The 22,729-nt window shown below is 45.4% G+C and overlaps 1 protein-coding gene across 5 annotated transcripts in view; it reads right to left on the bottom strand.

Moving 5' to 3' along the window:
• ATOSB (atos homolog B) overlaps positions 1-22,729 on the bottom strand; it is a 416,415-nt gene that overhangs the window by 6,429 nt on the left and 387,257 nt on the right. For all 5 annotated transcript variants that reach the window (XM_085628134.1, XM_085628132.1, XM_085628131.1 and 2 more), the window contains one exon: positions 11,693-11,919. In XM_085628134.1, the coding sequence (XP_085484260.1) occupies positions 11,693-11,919 (227 nt within the window). The remainder of the gene's footprint in view (positions 1-11,692; positions 11,920-22,729) is intronic.

Below are 22,729 nucleotides of genomic sequence, written 5' to 3'. Positions count from 1 at the left end.
ACCGGTCCTTGTGAAAAGTAAATACATCTAAAGTAGAAAACATGTAAGACAGGAACTAGATTTGGATTATTCCGTTTTAAACATTGAACGGCATTTGGCCAGTTTGCAAATGGATAAATAATACTAAGACAATATCATAAAAGTGGCCTGTAGGCGATATTTCTACCCTAACAAATGAACATGTTTTACAACAAAAGATCCAAGGTCTGTCTTAATGTCTAGCTGGATGTGATCATATGCTACAGGAGTGCACCAAACCTGTGCAATGTCTAGGAAGTAGGTAAAACTGATCATGCTGTTTCAATGCTGAAGAACAGCAATGAAGCAAAATTTAATAAAGGAATTCAGATGAATCCTTTACAAAATGCTGTTTATTTCTAGATGGAGAAGCTAAAGTTACAGAGTTTAAGGTTTCCAGCTACTACTATTTATCAACTAGTGTATTAAAGAGTTCTGTAAAGCTCTGCATGCTGCCCTATGGTTATTTCAGATTGCTGCCAGATTAATGGTGTGACAAGTAACCATATCCAATAATCAATCGCAACTCCAGTTCTGCTTTGTGTTCTGATGAAGGCAAGTGTGAAAAGTTGAGTTATCAGGAGTTTCCCAAACCCCTCTGGTGGGTCACATCTCAGGTTAGGGTTGAAGGTCATCCAGTATCCGTCAATGTTATCTCAACACCATGATAAAGAAATTGAGCCCCAGCAAGCCAGGACAGAGCAGCGAATTACTTCCCATCGCAGTCAAGTGCAGCGTGTGTTGCATCCGTCTGTACCGTATGTCCAGGGAGTCCCTAAGACCTCCATACACTCTTTACAATGAGCATTCCAACTTCCTTAGTGCTCCTCCTGACATGCTGTTCACCCCAAGGTGGATAAAACAGCACTAGAAAAAAGGCACTTGAAAGCGGCCACACACCCATGCAAATGAGGGAACACCAACTTCAAATTGCACGAATACAAAACATGTGCACCTGTCTTTACTGCCCTGTCTGCTGTAAGATCTCGCTTGCCATGTCCCAAGGGTGAGGTTATATTTACCAAGCAGACAATCGGCAATCAAGAGTGTAAAGCTAAGCAAGCAGAAGAGCACACCCTCTTCCAAGCACATCAATGTGTGTAGGCCTTATCAGGCAGAGCAGTAGGAAAAGCATTCGGATTTACAATGTTGATCGAAGAGGACTCTGGTGAGGATAGCGAATACCCACCCACACGTCCCATGGGTAGTTTGTTGACATCTTTTAGCTGCAAGAATCACAATTGCACAACCTTGGGAAAACAGTGCTCCCACAAATGTCAAAATGGCGGGAAATGGTCTGCAATAGCTTGCAATGTAGGGATTAACAGCCCTGGCAATTACAAAATGGCCAATTCGCTAACACTTGGTTGTCATTTAAAACATTTGGAAATATAGGTTATTTAGATGATGCTTGTAAAGTAAGGTACAACTAGTAGCCTGTAAGAACAGAATGCTCAGAGTGCTGTAGTAAAATGAAAAAGAAAGGATGTAAATGGGATAAAGCTACTTGTACATTTATAGACTTGACAACCTTCTTGACGAAAAGTTTCGATACAGCAGAAATCACAAGCCCATGCAAATGTTAATGCGGTGGAGCGAAGTGACAAAGTAGGTCACAGGGGAGAGCATGGCTCATCACTTTCTCCACATCGATGATCACCGAATGGAATCTACTGTTCATGATTCTGAGTAGCCATGACACTAGATCCCAGTAACCACGTGATGGTGGGCTGCATAAAATAGAAGTCCTAGAATCAAAGGTTCCTGCTGCCTCAGTCAGGTTCTTTTGGGCCAAGAAAGAGGACTCCGTCTATTTCGGGCCCAAATATCCATAGCTCTAAAAGCACTTGGTATTGGGCGCCAAGATGCCCCAAGGGGTGAATTTGTGCTTTATAAATATACGTGCTATTATAAGTGCCCTGCTGTGACAGCAATCCTTATCCCCTTTTCTCCGTGTCCTTCCTTATATCCTACTTTTGATGATGTCATGCACAGATGGGGTCTGGGTAATGCAACTATTGTTGCAGATTAAACAGTCCTGGGGTCTAGTGGAGTACAACTGAGTTAAGCCTGTCCTACGAATACGAAGCCAGTGTGATATCTGTACCTGCCATAGTTTATGCTTTATGTTAACGTACACAAAAGCAACACCACTACAGTTATGTACTCATTGAAGAGTACATGTTGTTACAAATGTAATAAAAACACATAAACTGAACTGCGGCTGAGCAGCCAACATGAGTTTCATCCCCTCTTGAGACTTTCTCAAAGCAAAATGTGATGGTCAAGTAGTCACATAAGGTCAAAGCTGAAATGAACAATTGACCATTGAGGGGTGAATTGTGAAAGTATCTGAGCAAGTATACTGGTTTAATGGCCATTTTGTATATTGGATTGGTGTCATGTAAATTATTTGATAAATAAGGAATGCAGTGTATGAGTTGTTCTTTATAAGTCATTATGATTTCCACTATTTCCATAGGTCAGGTTGTGAGAAATATTTCAGTGCTAGTCTAATTGTGACGAACCTCCAGTAGGATGAACAAGTTACTTACCCTCTGTAATGCTTTTTCTGGTAGAGACTATTAAACCGCATATTCCGCACCTTATGAATACCCCTAGGTGTGAGACTGGATCTGGAGATTTTGAAATAGCAGTTCCGACGCGTGTAAGTAGATGGCATAGTGCAACTCTACGTCAGATCCATCCCACCCTGGATGTGACGTCAGGGCTACTATATCTGTATCACCTCCACGCATATTACAGTTTCTTTCTGATCTCTGTCCGTGCCGTCAGACACAGAGGCCATAGAAATCAGAATTTGACAGTGTGCAGCTCTCTAGATTGGGACCTTATTAGTAATGGATCATATGAGTGCATTCCAGAGAATGGGGAGGTGGGCGGGTCGGTGAGAATTCTGCTGTTAGATACAGTTTCAAACCAGAAACGTACAGAAGGAAAGTAACTTGTTCTTCTGATAGAGACTTCTAACCACAGATTCCTGACATATGAATAAATACCAAAGTAGCACCTCCCCTGTTGGTGGGGCTGTGGAATGACCCACCATCAGGAAATCTTGCAGGACAGATTAGGCGAAGTCCCGCCCCACCGGACCTGGCTGTCCAGGCAATAGTGCTTCATAAATGTGTGGAGAAAGGGCCACGCAGTCAGGCAGTTATCCAAGACTGGCACACCATGCAGCAGTGCGGTAGGAACACTATGTGCTCAGGTGGAATGAGTACGCAAGCCTTCTGGGGAGTTTTTCTTGGCTAGCCCAGAGCAGATTTTTATGCAGAATACAATCCTTTGGAAGAGAATTATTTTTGTTACCGCTTTCCCCTTTTTGGCTCAAGAAAGATCATAAAAAGTTTATCATCTAAGTTATGGTGTCGGGTCCGCTAGATGTAAATACTGAGGACTCTCTTATGATCAAGACAGGGGAGTTATTCCTCTTTCTTGGAAGGATGAGGTGGTGCATAGAAAGACGGTAGGGTGATAGATTGTGCTACATTAAAATGCATGACCACCTTCAGCAGAGATGTTGCTTTCATACGGAGAACTTGTCAGGAAAGATTTATGGGTATGGCTGCTGTACGGTCAAGGCCTGTAGTTCACTAACTCATCAAGCAGAAGTTAAGGCAATGCGGAATGAAGTTTCTTATTATAGTGAATAGACATAGAGAGCAGATTAAATGAAGGTCCCTCTGTGCGATTATAAAAGGTATTGGCAGGAACATATGGACCAGGTCCTTCAAGAAACGCATTACAATGTGTGATTTTAAAACAGATGGCTGATGGAGCGGGTAGTACAACATTTTGTATACCTCCCCCATTTCAGCATGTTCATACTAATTAGAATAATCTATTAATTGTAATAATATTAATGTGTTTTGAGTGGTACCTAACCAACCTTACTAATGTATGAATTACACGTGGGATTTGCATTTTGCATGGCTAAAATAATTTGTAAACTAATATACGTACGCATACTAATACTAGAAAAATAGAATATTGCATGATATATGTTGCTTTTGTGACGTAATTGTAAGTTGCACCAGATGACATCATTGGGTGAATATAAACGCTTTAAATGTCGCCATTATGCTAGATAATTACACACATAGGGGAATTAGTGAGGGTTAAACATTTTATTCGTTATTTCCATGATTTAATTACTTTTTTGTGTTTGTTTCGCTTATGTTGACCGATTGGGCCTATGACAAAATGGCCGACCAACGTACACGACGAGACAGCTACCATTCCACGAGGTTTCCGACCAAGTGCGCATGTCACAGGCTCCTGAACAAGTGGCCTCAAGATTACCTACACAGCCTGTACCCAAACAAAGTCACGACTGGACTTTTGCCAAGAGCTTCAACAATGGACAACTTTTGACAACCGGATGGATCATGTCTGACGGAGTGACATCATAGACTTTGAGAGACCGAAACGGATGATCTTAACCAACCAATCAGAAGTGCCCATAACTGACTTTCGTTCCATTTTGTCATTACTTTCATTATAAAAAGATGGTAGAATAGCGAGTTGCGCTGACCTTTTCCTGACGTTATGCTGACCGAGAGGAAGGTGACACTGCAGGACAGCTGTTTCCCTGAATCTTTGACAGACTAAATTGCTGCTCATTTTCCTGATGAACTGAGGACTCTTAAACTGATAGGCATTGATTGATGCGTACACGCTTATGGTCCAGACCCAATCTTTGGGTCTGTAGCGTGCTGCATGACGACTTGATTGAATTAGAGGACGACTAATAGCCAGATTAGGTAAATATGGTGTTCTGTAATTTGATTAACGTTTTATTAAAACTTGCATTAATTAGATAAACAATATTATTGATTAACAAGCAAATGTGTTGGGTTATTTATTGAGAAGAAATTTATTAAGATTTGAATATAAATGAAGGAGGATTAAAATAACTTTCAAACTCAGCTTATTTGATCCATCGGCTAAGTGGAAGGAATATCTCGAGGTTCAGGATTAAGATGTGCTGGATTAAGGATATTTAGTGTATGTTTATGTAAATAAATTTCCTTTAGGTTATAAGGTATTCTTTTCACGTCAGCGTTTGGAACACTTATCTCTCCCGTAAGAGCAGACCAATGAAGTGTGAGTGTTGGTGTTATGGGCACCACCAATGAATGTATTGAGTGAATGCGTTAGTGTGATATTTGGTCTGTGACGAAGGGAGGATTTGAAATTCCACGCTGCATCATGGCAAATGCAAAAAGGCAGAAAGATAACTCTTAAATGTTGCCACAGCAATGTTTTGCTACTAAGGACAGACAAAACAGTAGAATGTCAGATAACTTTGGCTTAAAAGGCTAAATTTCACAGAAAGAACACCAGACAACGAATTTCGCCCAGCGTCCAGCATATATAGTCTTGGTCGAAGGACGTCTGGCTGCCAGAATGACGACCACAAGCCATCCACTGTTGCTGTTCTATAAACACGTATGGAGAAGCAGTTTGCGCAGATTGTGGTGCAGGACGCGACCCTACTCATGTGTTAGGAGGTCGTCCCAAAGGGGACGCCGAAGTGGGCGCGGATGCTCATGGCTAGAAGCTCCAGGTACCACACTCTCCTCGCCCAGTCCGGGGGTAACATACAGTGTGAACGTAGTGCTACCAAACTCACCATGGGTAGGGGTATACACCGGAGTTGAAAGGGGATCATATTAACCAAACCAAATCACTTTTATTAAGAGAACGGAGGTGGGTTGAATGTCTCCACACAGACCAAGACGGGCTGAATGATGACACACCGTTGATGGCCCCACCTCAGATTAGATAATACAGCATCAATTGTGACTCGTAGAAAACATAATATTTGAGCTGATAACACGGACCAACTCGCAAAGGTGTAAGCAGTATTATGACTGATTGAGTTTTTTCCACACCGACTTAACAAGACGTCTAATTGAAATTACTGTACATACTTTTGGAACAGTCAACTGGTAATAGCTAACATCACAAGTGTAACTCACTAAAATTACTTACTGGCAACAATAGCGGGAGGAATGTAATAATGATTTGTAAGTTGGCGCTACACCTCCCATAAGTCATAGGCCAGATGACATTACAACGTTCTCCTACACAGAATCGGATTTACCCGCTACGTCTACAGGCATTACACTACTGTCATGAGACAGACCCCGGGTTTATATAAAATAATATTTGTTTTGAAACGGTTATCACAAATCGGCATTGGAAACAGAGTTAAACCCATTTCAGAGGCGTCCACGCTGCAAATGATAACATTTTCCAGCATTCCCCGGACGCAGGACGTCATGACGCTAAGCGTGACTCGCCTACGGAGTGACACGCAGGACAGCGCCCCCTCACTGCTCGGAGACGCCCTTGCGCAGAAGCCGGGACAACGCCAGGTGAGGACTTTCATCTTTTTGATGATAGTAACTAACAGCATCGATGTATTGTGCTTCACTCGCATTCCAACGCTGAGGTTTTTATGGCCAGTTCACCTGTACTTCAATGAGTTGTTGACAGGTGGCCGGCCAGGCGTCAGATGTCGAAGAACCTACACTGATATACACACAAACACTAGACCTGCCAACTGTTTAAATGAACCATTCCTCAATAACAAATTGGAGATCAGAGAGAAGAGAAGGGTGATTGCATACGGCACTATGAAGCGGATAAATATTTGGATTCCCTTACTATTTAATATTATTTTACACTTGATACACTTGTACCCGATCACTCAATGTTTGACAGTATAAAAGGCAAATGATTATTACAATAAGGACTACAAACAAGGCCTTTCTGTTGTTACAGTTACAGACTGATTTACTTGCTTATATATTTTATTAGATTCTTGACCTACACACTCCACATCGGAGATACAACGAATTCAAAGGACCCTTTTGGTAAGATACAGGTATGAGCATGAGTGTGCACCACCAGTTTGCACTGCAGTATGCACAAATATTTCCACCTCACTCGAGTGTTCAGCACTGTGTTTGCGCAGCTGCTCAAAATGTCAATTGTCTCGTTTAAGACCTACATTTCAGATGATTGAAGCGTTTACCCGACATCACTGACACAAACCGATGCAGGGAGTACATAAGAAATCTATTACTTTGATCTTACTACTTTCAACAGAGGGTGACTTCAGTCCTGATGAATGCCACCAACACCTACTTAGATGGTTGAATAGTCAGAAACATGTTGACCTTGGCTTGGGGGTATAACTATCCTCCCACATTATTTTTATTCGACAACAGGGGAACTCAAAAACATTTGAACATTTCACCCAGTAGGTAGTCTTAATTCCCATTTATTCCCCTATGCACATTACCCTCACACCAGATATACCAGTCGAGTGGCATAACAAAGTATCCATCACAGCTGGCATCAAGCCCCATCGCAAAGGTGCCAGGAGGGTAAGAGCGTCCATCCTTAAATTCGTGAAGTTTTTCACTTACAGTACCTTCCATTCTTTGTACCCTTCCATACTCATCTGAGGCAGTCAATACTTGTATTGATATACCTGCCACTGTGGCAAGCATCAACAGGTTTGTTTTGTAATCTTACCTTACTTTCAGAAATTAAGGTGCTGAAATGTTGTGCCATTTGGCTACAGAATGGAAAATCCTAACTACCTATAACAATCAGTTTGCAGTAATGTAGATTCACAAACTGCACACCCTCCTGCCATCTAGTGCTGGGGTCCGATGTTGCATGTTGGATTTGAGGGAACTTCTGATCTTTGCCCTGAAATGCACAATGCACCAGAACACATTGCCTCATTCCCCTTACGGTATGTGTACAGATACGGCATTTTGTAGTCTGTCCTCTGTATTAATAGAGGTACGGATGTAGGTAAAGTTAAGTAAAGTCCACATTTTCTATGCTACACCAGTTCCTGGGGAGGTGGCTGGGGGAGCCTGTTTATGCTTCCTGTTTCAAGCAGGAACAGAAGAGGACGACGCAAGACAAGGCCGCGGTCCGGGAGCAAGGCAAGTAATTTTTTCATTGTGTTTTCCTAACCCCCCCCCCCCCCCCCCGCCCCTGACCCACCCGTGATACTAGGTAGCAGCCGTCACTGCGAGGCAATAGATATGTCACCAAAGGGTGGTAGTGGACACCCACGAGGAGAAAATGGAAAAAAATGAAAATTCTGGACCCAACAACGAGATGCAAGATTAATGTACAGGATGTGAACCCAGAAAAGATTCACACTGCAAAATGTGTGTTTGGCTTTTGCATACTTGACTTGTATGCAGTTAACAATTCATCTGGTGAGCCCAGGTTTTGAAATGGTGTTACCCATATGAGGTTGTGCAAACAAGACTAATAATTGATTAATTTTCCTAATGGGACGAGTACGGTATAAATCCTACAGTATGGCTCTTTCATATGTAGGGGAGACATGGAGGACAATTTCCTCAACAACTTGATCCAAAAGGCATTTCCTAGTGACTACAGGTGTGCACATCTAGAGGCGGAGTACTGAAATTTTGTGTTTCACCTTGGGGCAAATGGGTCAACTGCTGATGTTCCCCAACATGGAAATACTGTTAATTTCTTATTTGAGTTGCTCGATGACTGCTGCATCTCCAAAGACATTGTCCACCCCAGTAGGTGTTCTGCAAGGCGTGGATATCGAATGAAAAGTCACACAATGCTAGCTTTTCCCGCACAATTGAGGGAGTCCCCTACGCTTTTGTATGCAATACGTAGTAGTCCTATTGTCTGTGCAAATTAATACAAATTTGTTTTGAATTCTGGTCTGAAAAGCTCTTCGTACCAATCGATTATAAAAAATGTTATAAACAGACTAGTGACAACCTGTATATCAGGACAAAATAATGTAGACGCTTCCAAATCCATCAAACCACGTAAGAAATCTTATTGCGAGTATAGATTAAAATATCTCCCTTAGGGGCACAGTTAATCAAATTACCAAAGGATCTTTTTTACATTGAATTTTCCCTTACCTAGTTAACCCTCAAGGTGAACAAGCAACAACCTTCAGGCTAGAAATCTTCCGGCTGTACTAAGCCAAGAGTGTTTACCTTGGGAACCTTCTCCACTTGATTTCTTCCTTCAGAAGGAGTTGCACTGGTGAAAGCCCGTTTTAGGCAGATTTGAGACTCAAATTATGCTAGAATAACAATAATTGACAACACAATTAAACACCCGAGAACATTTAAAACCTGGCTCTTCCCAGGCTCAGACTTCTTTTGAAACAGGCAGCTCCTGTTACAAGAAGAAAAAAAAAAAGAGGAAGGTGTACTTCTCCCATATAGGCCCAACTACAAGAAACACTATATTCACACCATGCACACAGAAGGGCTCTTTGAAAACAATGTGATAACGTGTTTTGCAGTCTCGTCAAAGGTATGTAAATGTAAATGTATAGGTATTTATATAGCGCCAATGACCACTACGGGTATCTCAGCGCTGTACTCATACCGCTGAAGGAACCCTTCCTGGCTTTCCGTGTGAGGTGTCCACTCCTGGGCACCCCCATGGTGAGGCCAGGCATCCCAGCGCTGTTGGGGCCGTTGTGGAGATTAAGCAAGCTATTGCCCAGAGTTGCAGCGTGGGACCCAAGATTAGAATAGGCACTGAGGCGAGAATATCCGGTCTGCGGAATTTATAGCCCGAGACCCTGCCGCAACGGGAATCGAACCCTGGTCCCGGACCAGTGCTCTGCATCGAGGTCTGCCGCTCTAACCATTGAGCCACACTTCTCCACAATGCAACAGAGGCGCAACTAGAGCCACATTTTGGGGGGGGGAGGGGCTTAGAAAAAATTTCAGGGGGGGGAGCTGAATCTTCTGAATCTTTAAGCAATAGGCAGAGTGGAGCTGCAGGGGCTCTTAGAAGGGGTGAGCAATAGGCAGAGTGGAGCTGCAGGGGCTCTTAGAAGGGGTGAAACAACAGCAAGGCCTCATTAACATACAAATGGTCTTTTAAAGACCAGTGAAGTGCTCGGGTGCGGCTGTGTGCGTGCCCGGGAAGCTGTCTGATCCCGGGCTGCCACACACGACGGGGTTGGGGGCTGAAGCCCTTTGAGTCCAATGGGTGTTGCGCACCTGCAATGCAATATAAATTCTACGATACTCTGGATGTATACGCAGGTGTGAAGAGAGAATGAGAAAACGCGCTCAAGGTAAAAATCTGATTGAGGAAACCGGAAGCGAAGTAGCTTGTTACTTAAAGATGGCTGCCATCGTTGCTGGAGGCTTGGAAGCTGCGTGAGCGCCAGTGTTATTTTGTGTCAGACAGCTGTAAGGTACGAATTCTAACAGAAAAGGAGCGTTCGTTCTACTGCCAGCAGTACTCTCATTCTGGGGCCTAACGCTTCCTTTGCAGCCATCACCAAATGCTGTGAAGATTCCAGCCAGAAGCAGCACATGACAAGGATATAGACCAAACAGGGTTATGTTTTTAGTAAATCATTTGAGATTGTAGGCAAGACAGGTTATTCAGGCAGTGTGCGTAGCCTTAAATAAAGCATAATTAAATAAAGTAGAAACAATGCTGGCGGGGGCTGAGGGCCAGGCGGGGGCGGGTTGCATATTGCGCTGCTGCAAACTCAGTGTAGTAATGAGAAGCACAGGTGAAAGCAGGCTGATGGAGACAGTCCCACCCTCAGAAGGATGCCATGGCACCCACTGCCATGATTGCATTCCATATATCCATGTTTCGAGTGTGGGTTCAACACTAGGGACGAAGACTAGCTGTAGAGGAGAGACTAAACACCCCATTCAGCTCTCAGTGAGAACCCTTCAGCAGTGCACTGGCCAGAAACCTCGAACAAACCAATCGCATCCTGGCCGTCCCAGCAGTACCAGGAAAGAACAATCAGGGGCAAGGCCGGTGCAAACCAGCACTCAACTGCGGAGGTCCACAGTACAGAATTCTATCAAAGCCGCGGTGGTAGACTGAGTCGATGACTCAAGACGCCAGAGTCAGTCCCCCCAGGTTTATCAGGTGGGGACAGGCCTCAGTTAAAAAGGCCTCTGATGAATGGCTTCAACTCTCCAATCAACTCTGGGCAGAATGAAATGAGACTAAGTGCTACAGTGAAGAACCTCAGTTATCAATATGGAAGTAGTATTTAGTCAAACTGACAGAGAAGCTAGACAGGAACCAACGTCATCATGGGTCACTCAAACACACATCACATATGGACATGCACTTCACCTCATCCTTTCCCCTTCTTTGATGGGAACAGAGCCCTCGCCGGACCGGACTAATCTCTCCCTTGCACAGGCTGTAAAACAAGAATTATGCACTTCTGATGTCAAATAAACATCCATCAGAGTTTAAGATTCCAAAAGCTTCAGAATTCCAAGTGAAATAATTCTCTCCTTAAATGACATGAGAAAAGTTACTCACCTGTCAAATTAGCTCTCAAGCTGCACAGGGTCTCTGTATAGATCAAGGCTCGAGTATTCCAGCCACGTGTCCACTGCTGGCTCCACGGCACATCCTCACCGAGGAAAGTTAGGCGAAAGTTATGTGGAGTTTGGGTGTAGATGCACCGGGGCAGACAGGTTGCAGAACGTCTAATCAGGCTTTGCAGCATTTCGACTCCTACCGCGTCTTCTGCTGGCACGTACACTTACTGTGGCTCCGCCCACCTGCCCCTTCTTTGGAGCCTTCCCTTGAAATTACCCACCTTAGGTGCATTAGGTAGCAGAGGATCCTCCTTCCCTTCTCCTTTGTGCTAGTCCCTGCGTCACTGCTACTGCAGCCATTGTGCGTTTCACTGCCTCCCTCCTCCTCCTCGACTGGCACGAGGAAGATCCGATGGCGTAAGAAAGTCACATGGTTGGAGGGCATGTCCTTGAAGTCATATGTCACTAGAAACATCTTCACCACAGTTTTGTTTGGATTAAATAAGGTCTGAGAATCAAAAACAAATGGTAAATTTACATCATTACACATATTCCATTAATAAGGACAAACTACTAGTTTGTACATTCTTTTAGCCACATATTGATCATCAAAAACGTAAGACATAAAGGCCCAACCAGACCAACTTATATCTGTTCTTCCATTGAAGGCAGACAGAAAATTACTTTTTCTTGGGAGTGTCCAGAGAAACAGGACTCCCCACTTGCTCACATTCAGTACCCATTCCTCATTGGTTGGCACTCACTCTCTTAGATGTCCTTGTCTGCATACCTTTATCTTTTCCCAGGTTAAATTCTACATTGCATCATGCTTTCCCTTAGATTGCTGGCATGGCTCAAATACTTAATACGCCACTGTTGCTGAAACACATACACATGAATAGAACAAGTTGCTTACCTGTAATACAGGCTTGCACGCTATAGACAGTATAGATCTTCCATTTACAGTTTATTAACCTTCTTCAAATTATTATAATTATTAGACTTCGTTACACACTCTTTTCAGCTCGCTAACCAGACAACACTAACTACAACTCACTACAGACAACACGAACTACAACTCACCACTCTACCATGCACTGAGTTCTCATAAGGAATATGCTGCTTACCAATATGCATCTGTTCTTGGCATGTAGAGGTGCAGATCTACACACTGTGCATAGATCGCCATCTGGTGTTGGGCCCGGATGTTGCAGTTGTTTTTCTCTTGGAAAGTCTTTGGAAGTCACGCGGTATGCGACTCCTCCTTTGTATCGTATTGCGCATGGGCTTTGGCTCCATCCTCAGATTGTTTTTCGCCAGCAAGGAAATGATGGAGCTTTGTAAGAAACAGGAAAGATGCCCATGTGTGCTGTATCTAAATAAGATAAAACTGGAACAGATAAAGGTAGCCGGGGAGGCGGGTGGGCGTGTGTAGATCTGCAGCTCTACATGCCAAGAACAGATGCATACTGGTTAGTAGCATATTCCGTTCGAGGCATATGAGCTGCAGATTACACACTGTGCATAGATTGTGTAGCAGTACCTCTTAGCGGCGACCACCAGTATCTGTTGCAGTTGTTTGAAACAATGTTTTGAGGACAGCCTGGCTCACACTAGCCTGTTGCTTAGTTTGCACATCTACACAATAGTGTTTAGTGAAAGTGTGCGGTGTAGACCATGTAGCTGCTTTGCAGATATCATCTAAGGGGATGTTCCCTAAAAATGCCATGGAAGCCCCTATCTTACGTGTAGAGTGGGCTTTAGGGGGAACAGATAGCGTTCGTTTTGCTTTGTGGTAGCAAATCTGTATGCATTTAACAATCCACCTAGCTATCCCAGATTTGGAGATGGGGTTGCCTTTGTGTGGTGGTGAGAAAGACACGAATAACTGTTTGGTCTTGCGAAAAGGTTGTGTTCTCTCGATGTAGTAGAGTAAAGCTCTTTTGACGTCTAGGGTGTGCAGAGCTCTTTCTGCAATGGTTTGTGGCTGCGAGAAGAATACGGGTATTTCCACAGATTGATGGAGGTGAATGGGAGAAATGACTTTAGGAAGGAATTTTGGATTAGTGCGGAGAACAACCTTATTATGATGCATTTGCAGAAACGGTTCTTGAATGGTGAGTGCTTGTATCTCACTGACCCTTCTGAGGGAAGTAATGGCTACAAGGAAAGCTGTTTTCCATGTTAAAAATTGAAGCTCGCATTTATGTAAGGTTCGAATGGACGCCCCATTAGTCTTGTGAGAACGATGTTTAGGTTCCACATCGGTGAGGGTGGCACTCTAGGGGGAATTATTCTTTTGAGGCCTTCCATGAAGGCTTTTATGGCAGGTACTCTAAAGAGGGATAGATGCTGTCTATTTTGTAGATACGCTGCTATGGCAGCAAGGTGTAGTCTAATAGACGTGTAGGCTAGGTTGCATCTTTGTAGGTGTAGTAAGTAGCCTATAATGTGTTGGATAGACACATCCTAGGGATTGATATTATTGTTGTGACAATAAATCATGAATCGTTTCCACTTGGCTGCGTAGCAAGCTCTAGTGGTAGGACGTCTAGCTTCTTTAATGACGTTCATACAGTCAGGGGGAAGATTAAGGTAGCCAAATTCTAGGATTTCAGGAGCCAGATCGCAAGGTTGAGCTGAGCTGGGTCCGGGTGTCAGATCTCTCCATGGTTCTGGGTTAAGAGGCGTGGAGAGAGGTGTAACTTTTGGTGCAGAACTACAGAGAGTTCCAGCAATGTGGTGTACCACAGTTGTCTGGCCCAAGTGGGAGCAACTAGGATGAGAGTTAGGGAGGGTTTCTGTAGTTTGCGCACAACTAATGGAATGAGTGGGAGAGGCGGAAAAGCGTACGCAAATTTGCCTGACCAGTTCATCCATATCGCATTGCCTTTGGACAATGGGTGTGGATATCTGGCGGCGAAGCTTAGGCATTTGGCGTTTTCGTGGGTGGCGAAGACGTCGATTTGTGGTTGCCCCCACGTTTGAAAGAATGGTTGAAGAACTTGTGGATGAACTTCCCACTTGTGGATTTGTTGAGTTTGACAGCTCAACAGGTCTGCAATGGCGTTTTGGACTCCTGGGACATGTTGTATTTGAATTTGAATTTAAAAATATTTATTGAGCGCTCGGACACCAAGCGGTTTCATGGCGCTGTAGAGGAAATGATACCTGAGTGAGAGGGTGATGCGGCTTAGATTTTAAAAACCTGTGCAAACAGATTGGTTTTCAGGGTGCTCCGGAACTCCAGGTACGAGGGGGTTGATCTCATTTGGAAAGGTAGAGAATTCCAAAATTGTGGAGCAAGAACGGAGAACATTGAGCCTCCCATTCTGCTCTTCTTGAATCTGGGCACCACCAGTAGAGACAGAGAGGAGGATCGGAGTTGTCTGCTGGGGATGTAAGGGACGATTTTTGACGTGATAAAAGATGGGGCTGTTCCCGCAAGAGCCTGGAACGTGATACAACCCATCTTAAAGAGGGCCCTTTCTCTAATTGGGAGCCAATGGAGGGATCTGAGAAGGGGAGTGGTATGGTGTAACTTGGGTAAACCATAGGCCAGGCGAGCAGCTTGGTTTTGCACCAGTTGGAGCCTCCGGATGGCGTAAGCGGGGGCGCCGTTGTGTAGGGCATTCCCATAATCCAGCCGGGAAAGGACCATAGCCATCAAGATCAATTTAAGGGCTGAAAAGGAAAAAAAACGTGAGATCTTGCGAATGGTGCGCAAAGTGAAAAAACAGGAAGAGACCACTGTGCTGATCTGAGAGTGCAGGGTCAGTTGTTGGTTGAGGGTGATTCCCAATGTCTTAACGGCGGGAGAGGGAGAAGGGGGGGGGGGGGCCAAAGGAGGGGGGCCAGAAGAAGGGGGACCAAGGGTTGAGTTTGCCGCCAGTGAGAAGAAGCTCGGTCTTATCAGGGTTGAGCTTGAGGTGGTTAAAGCACATCCAATCCCTGATAAAGACCATCGCCGACTGGAAATTAGAAATAGAATCGGGGGAGTTAGAGAGGTTAAAAATGAGTTGGAGGTCATCGGCGTAGTTAAACACAGTGACCTCCATCCTCTGCAGAGCACAAATGAGCGGGCAGACGTACAAATTAAAAAGAAGAGGGAGAGAGAGGAGCCCTGAAGGACGCCACATAGCAGGGTAGGGGATGGGCGCTTAGGATCCCGGCCTCTGTGATATGATCCTTCACTGCTTGATTAAAGTCCCAAGGGCCTTGGTGGGCACACAGTGTTTCAGGGGGATAGGAAATAAAATGGGCATGGAGCTGTGCCCCTGGCCCCGTCCGGTCGCGGACGGGCGCAGACGGGCTAGCCTTCGGCGCGCCCACTGCGCTCGTCCGCTGCGCGTCCGAAAAATACACATAATTATAGGCTAGGAGGGGGTGTGTGGCCTCACGTCAGTGGGCGTGGCCTGAGGGTTGATGGTGGCGAAGGATTTCCCAACCCGCGGCAGCGCTTACGTCCGCTGCGCGGGAGTATTCAAGGTGCTGTTGTTGGTGGGGAAGTGCCAAGCAAAAGAGAGCAATCAGGTAAAATCAGTGAGATCGAGAACAAACCATTTTAAAACACGGGCATTCTCTCCCGGCTTCCGCCTCAGGAGTGTCAATTACCTTGTTAGGAGAAAAATGTTTTGAGGTACCTTGCTAGGAGAAAAATGTTTTGAGGTACGGCCCACCTCCATATGGTCTGTGCTAGCTGAGAGAGCTGCAGAGAGTGTGTGCCGCCCTGTTTTTGGATGTAGTACATTGCTGTCATGTTGTCTGTGCGGACTAAGACAGCCTTGCCTGAGACGTGTGTTTGAAAGGCTTTCAGGGCTAGAAACATGGCCAGTAACTCCAGATGGTTGATGTGGAGTAACTTTTGTTGAGGTGTCCACCTGCCCTGCATGGTGTGATGTAGTAGGCGAGCTCCCCAGCCGGAGAGCGATGTGTCTGCTGTTAGAACTATTTGAGGAACCGGCTCTAGGAACGGTCACTCTTTGGAAAGGTTTTTGGTGGTCCACCACTGCAGAGAGCGATGGGCACGACCGTCTACCAACACCAGATCTGTTAGCTGACCTTGAGCTTGGTTCCATTGGCGTGCTAGGCACTCTTGGAGAGGACGCATCTGGAGTCTTGCATGAGGTACTATGAATATGCAAGAGGCCATCATCCCTATAAGTTGCATAAACACTCGGGCTGGAAGTGAGTGTTGAGGATGAAATTTGGCACGAAGTGCTTGTATGCTTGCTATTCGGGCAGGGCTGGGGTAGGCTAATGCCTTTGAGGTGTCTATGGTGGCACCGAGGTATTGTTGTACGTGGGAGGGATGCAGATGGGACTTGGTGTAGTTTACTGTGAAGCCCAGGATGTGAAGTAGTTGGATTGTGGCGTGAGTGTGTTGTACACACTGGTTGTATGAACTGGCTTTATAAGCCAGTCGTCTAGATATGGGAAGACGTGGATGTGTTGTCTTCTCAGGTGTGCTGCCACTACTGCTAGGCACTTGGTAAACACTCTTGGGGCTGTGGTGACTCTGAAGGGGAGTACTTTGAATTGGTAGTGGTGACCGTCCACTACGAATCTGAGAAACTTCCTGTGAGCGGTGTGAACGGGAATGTGGAAATAGGCGTCCTTGAAGTCTATGGTGGTTAGGAAGTCATTTTGGGAGAGCAGAGGAAGCACCTGCTGGAGTGCGACCATGTGAAAATGGTCTGAGTGTATGTATTGGTTTAGGGGTCTGAGGTCCAGAATGGGCTTGAGAGAGCCGTCCTTTTTTGGTATGAGAAAATATAGGGAGTAAACTCCCTTGTTTTGTTGGTGGGCAGGAACTAGTTCTATTGCATATTTTTGTAGGAAGGAGATTACCTCCTGCTTTAGAAGTGACAAATGTTCCTGTGACATTGGGTGCTGTTTGGGTGGAATGGTTGGGGGGGTAGATGTTTGCTCTAGGCAGTAGCCTGATTGGATTATTTGTTGTACCCATCTGTCTGAGGTGATGGTAGCCCAGACAGGAAGGAAATTGTGGAGTCTGCCCCCGACTGGAGTGGAATAGTCTGGGGGAAGTGGGGGGAAGTCACTGGGTGGGGGTGGAGGCAGAGCGGGAGGTGTTAGTTTTGCCTCTGCCTTTGTTATTGTTACCTCTGTAACTGCCTCTTTGATAACCCCTAGTGAAGGTGGATTGGGTAGGGATTTTGTAGGAAGTGGAGGCGCTGTCGGAGGAGTAGCCTCTGGTGTTGCTTCTAAAGGAGGAACGGTGAAAGGTGCGCCTGGGAGCTTGCGACTGCAAGGCTCCCATAGATTGTGCCGTGTCTGTGTCCTTCTTCATTTGTTCGAGGGCTATATCGACATTAGGACCAAACAGATGTTTCTCATCAAAGGGGTGGCTGAGGATGGAACTTTGAACCTCAGGTTTGAAACCTGAGATGCGTAGCCAATCATGCCTTCGTAGAAGGGTGCTGGTGTTAATTGCCCTGGAGGCGGTGTCAGCTGCATCGAGGGCACAACGAATGGAAGTGTTTGTAATGTTTTTGCCCTCTTGAATCAATTTGTTGGCCATATGTTTATATTTATCAGGGAGGTGTTGCATGATTGTTTCCAGCTCATCATAATGTGCCCTGTCATATCTGGCTAGGAGCACTTGGGTGTTAGCGTTACGCCAGATGTTGGCCGCCTGGGACGCCGTCCGTTTGCCAGAGGCGTCTAGGAGTTTAGACTACTTCTCTGGCGGTGGTGCCTCGCCTGATGCCTGGGAATTGGCACGTTTCCTCTCACTGGAGACTACCAGGGAGTCTAGTGGTGCGGGGCCTTTAATATAGGGTGGGTCTGTTGGGGCGGCTTTATATTTTTTCTCAATACGTGGGTTAATGACCCTGGCCCTAACTGGGTCTTTAAAAACCTCTGGTGCGTGCTTAATAACTCCCTTAAGCATCGTCAGGATTGAGGTAGACCTGTGTGCAGTGTCGAATGTATCTAAGAGGAAGTCCTCTCTACGGGGTCTGTGTGGAGATCAACCCTGTGGTAGCGGGCAGCCCTATGGAGTAGTTGGTTAAAGCCCATGGTATTCTCTGGGGGGGGGGACGGTCTAGAAGGGTAAAGCTCGTCCTGCGAGACGTTAGGGAAGTCTGAGATGTTGTAGTCATCCCATGGGTCTGGGGAGCCTGTAGGAGTAGGGTCCCCTGTTGGTTGGTTGTCTGCCCCATCCCCTGTGTCGTAGATAATGTCATCATCATCATCCTCATCTGGAGATGGTGTAGGATAATGATGAGGTGGGGGAGGAGGAGGAGGTGGAGGAGGAGGTGAAGGAATCCTCAAAGGGGAGGTGGCAAAGTCTCTCCTTTTTGGTGGTGGAGCTGGTGCAGGCCTGTCCAGCGGTCTTTTTTTGGTGTTAAGTGACAAATGGCCAGTCTTTGGATCTTTAATGAGGGTTTTTTGGTAAGGATCGGGTTGAAACAGTTCGTCTGTAAGGGGCAGATCCTTCGGTGCCGATGGTGTCGGAGCCGTGGGTTTTTTAGGCATTGATTCGGCACAGGTTCTTGGTTTCGAACCGTGGGGTTTAGCAGTGTCTTTTGACTTCCTCGGTTCCGAGGTGGTGTTCGGCTTCGAGGTTTGGGAGTCAAGGCTTTTCGACTTCTTGCTCGGCTCTGGGGGTGTTATCGGTGCCGAGGAGCCGGTGCCCGTCTTCGGCGCCAAGAGCTTCGGTGTCAAGCTCGGAGCGGACAACGAGAGGGGCGTTTTATTTTTCGGTGTCGGTGCCGATGTTTTTTCGGCACCGAGGGTAGGCTGACTTGAGCCCGAGCTGCCTGAAGGCATGATGGGCTTCTTGACCGGGCCCGAAAGCGAGGTATGGGAAACAGTCTTTTGGTGCCTACCTAGGCCCGAAGGCGTGACCGAAGCCTTTTTCAGTGGCGCGGAGGGGGGTTTAGGGTCGGGGTCGATGTCTGTACGCACGCCCCTCTGTGCCGGAGTGATGTCCTCGACGTCGGAGTAGTCAGCTTCGGAGGCGCTGATGGGGCCTTCTTCGGTGTGCTGTTGTTCCGGGACATCGACGCCTTCTTCGAAGATGCCGTCTGGGATCGAAGTCGACGAGTGAGACATTGTTCTCCTTGCTCTTCGGTCCCGGATCGTCTTCTTCGATCGGAAGGAGGCGCAAGCTGGACAGTCCCTTGCCTCGTGTTCTGGGGAGAGGCAGAGGTTGCACACCTCATGGAGATCGGTGTGGGGAAACTTCAACCCAAATCGAGGACTCTTAAATGGAGTCCTTTTCATCAGCCAGGACCGGAGCCCAGGTAGGCCCGAAGCCCTTCGTCGACGACCGGAATCGAAGACTTAGATTGTTGAGAGTCGCGTCGAGTGTTGTAGAACGCGATCGAGACAATACCGTCGAAGGGGGGAGGATTGCGCGCCGAACAGGAAAACTGGAACGGTTCCGAACTGGAGCGCGAAGAACACATCCGAGCCCGATGGTGGAAAAAACAAATCTGAGGATGGAGCCGAAGCCCATGCGCAATACGATCCAAAGACTTTCCAAGAGAAAAACAACTGCAACATCCGGGCCCAACACCAGATGGCGATCTATGCACAGTGTGTAATCTGCAGCTCATATGCCTCGAACATAATGATACTCCACTGTACAAGACTCTCCGCCACTCTACTGCCTAACACTCAACTCCACTCTTTTCCACTACACTCCATGCCACTCTACAACACTCTACTCAGTGACACTTCACTCCACCACCCTCCATTTCATGATACTTCAGTCAACGAAACTCCACTGTACAAAACTCATCTCTACTGTTCGACACACCGCATCACTCTACAACACACCACTACATTGTATGATACTCTGCTCCACAATCCAACACACACGCCACTCCACTGTACAACACTTTACTCCACTGTATGCTACGTCACTCCATGCAACTCCATTCTACACTACTTCACTCTACGACACTACACTCTATGACATGCCTTCAATGTACTGTACTACACTCCACTTTACAACACTCCATTCAATGACACACAACAGTGCGATTTGAAACACATTTTTATTAAAAAACAAAAACCATTAACATAAAATTGAAAAACCAAGGGTTAAGGATAAATTATAGTTAGAAATACCTTATGTAAACTTTCTATACAAACCCAACTCAAAATACACAAACATTAAACATTTTAAAGTTATAATTATAACTCCAATTTATAATTTACCACCACCTTTAAAGTACTATAAGTTGTGTATCTTCAAACACAGTCTTGTCACCTCAATAGCCAAACGACAATAATAATAACTCATGCCTTTTCCATGCACTGTCTATACCCTTGCATACAAAATCACTTGTAGCATGTGAAATCACAGCATTCATAACAACACTTATAACTTCTCAAATGACATTATTTGCCACAACACAGTCCACAGTAGAATGCGAGTTCTAGTTAGTATTGTCTGTTTAGGGAGTTAAAGTGTGTAACGAGGTCTGCTACTTATAATAACTCGAAGGATGGGGATAAATTGTAAATGAAAGTTATAACTATAACTTTACCATTTTTAAGGTTTGTGTGGTTTAAACTTGGTCTGTATAGAGAAAATGTGTTTTCCCAACTATAACTAAGTAACCTTAGTTTTTTTCATTGAATTTCATAGTTTTTTAAAACATTTTTAATGAAAATGTGTTTCAAATCGTAGGTAGAGAGTTATGTGGAGTGTTGTACAGTACAGTGAAAGAGTGTTGTAATGTCTATTGTCATAGATTGGAGTACTGTAGATTGGAATCGATTGGAAAAGGGTAAAGTGCAGTAGCGTATCGTACAGTGTAGTAAAGTGTTACATAGTTTAGTAGTATCAAGTATGCTAGACTGGAGCAGCAAGTTTGACAGTGGAATGGTGTGTCGAACAGTAGAGTAGGGAGTTATGGACTGTCAGAGTGGATTAGAGTCTTTTAGAGTGAAGTTGGATGAGGTGGAGAGTCAGAGTGGAGTTTAGTCAAGTGTAGTGCTGTAGAGTGCTGTAGAGTACAGTAGAGAAGAGTGTCTTATAGTGGAGTGCGGTGTCATATAGTGGAGGTGCGTATTGTAGAAAGAAGTTGATTAGAGTGTCATACTTTGTAGTACAGTGGTGTTGAGTGAATGGGCGTGGAGTAGAGTGGCACAAAATGTAGTACAGTGTTGTAGAGTGGAGTGGAGTTGCATAAAGTGGCATAGAGTGTCGGACAGTGGAGCAGCACAGAGTGGAGTGATGTAGAGTGGGATAAAATGTATTAGAGTTGAGTATAGTGGAGTACAATAGAGTGGGGCAGTGTAGAGTGGAGTAAAGTGTCATAGAATGGAGTGGCATGTCGTAGACTACAGTGGCGTGGAGTGCAGTAGAGTGGAGTGGCATAACATACATTTGAATAAAGTGTCATTGTGAGAAGTTGGCCTGATATATGCTGTCCACTAGTTATAGTGGGCACCTTGTATCAGTCCAAGCAACCCCTTATTGGTTATAGGTTAAAGACAACCTTTATTGAAAGCTATCCTAGTGGTAGATATGGAGAGCAGCCTTCAGTCTAAGTCTTGAAGGAATGTAAAGCAGCTTGTTTTACCAGTCTATAATCTCTTGAGTCACTAAATGAAAGATATCCACACCAGGTATATATATATAAAATATATGTATTTATTACTAAACACACCCTCCTGGTCTCTTTATGAGACTAGAGGTCAAAACACAAAGTTATACTTCAATAAGCACAGTAAAATAGCACAAATACACGTCAGGCCCTAGGGGCGAGCCAAACCATATACTAAAATAGTGGTATAAGAACCACAACTTACTAGACACAAGGCCTAGAGCCTGTAGAATCGCTGGGACCCCAAGGAACCACACAAGGTAGTGACACAGGGGACCCACGGGGGCCGTGTGCAGTGTGTGAACACAGCCGCGAGCTCCCGTTAGCTTCTATGGGGAAAGTCGCGGTTAGATTTTTAAAGATTAGGGACACTTAGAAATGAGTCAGTACCAAACCCTTTTGGACTTAGGAAGTTCTAGGGCTAGCACCCACGGGAGCACTGAAGTACTCGTGTTACCTCACCCAGGGAAGCCGGGTGCATAGGTGTCTTTTGGTGTCGGGTCGCGTCGTTGATTTCAATGGGAGTTGGCGAAGAAGTGCTGCTGCCGTGAAGATGCAAAGTGTCCGAAGAGATCCAAGCCTGGATCGATTATGAGAAGAACCTGAAAGCAGAGGGGACAGAGTCTGGGTCACTAGCCAGTGACTAGGAAGGCGATGAGCGAATGCCCACCGATGTCGGGTGATTTCAGGTGAAAGAGGTGAAGCTTGACTCTTCAGCCCAGAGGCAAG

The sequence above is a fragment of the Triturus cristatus genome, chromosome 2_1, assembly GCF_964204655.1.
Source record: "Triturus cristatus chromosome 2_1, aTriCri1.1, whole genome shotgun sequence".
Lineage (NCBI taxonomy): Eukaryota > Metazoa > Chordata > Amphibia > Caudata > Salamandridae > Triturus > Triturus cristatus.
This window is presented reverse-complemented; position numbering and strand designations above follow the sequence as displayed.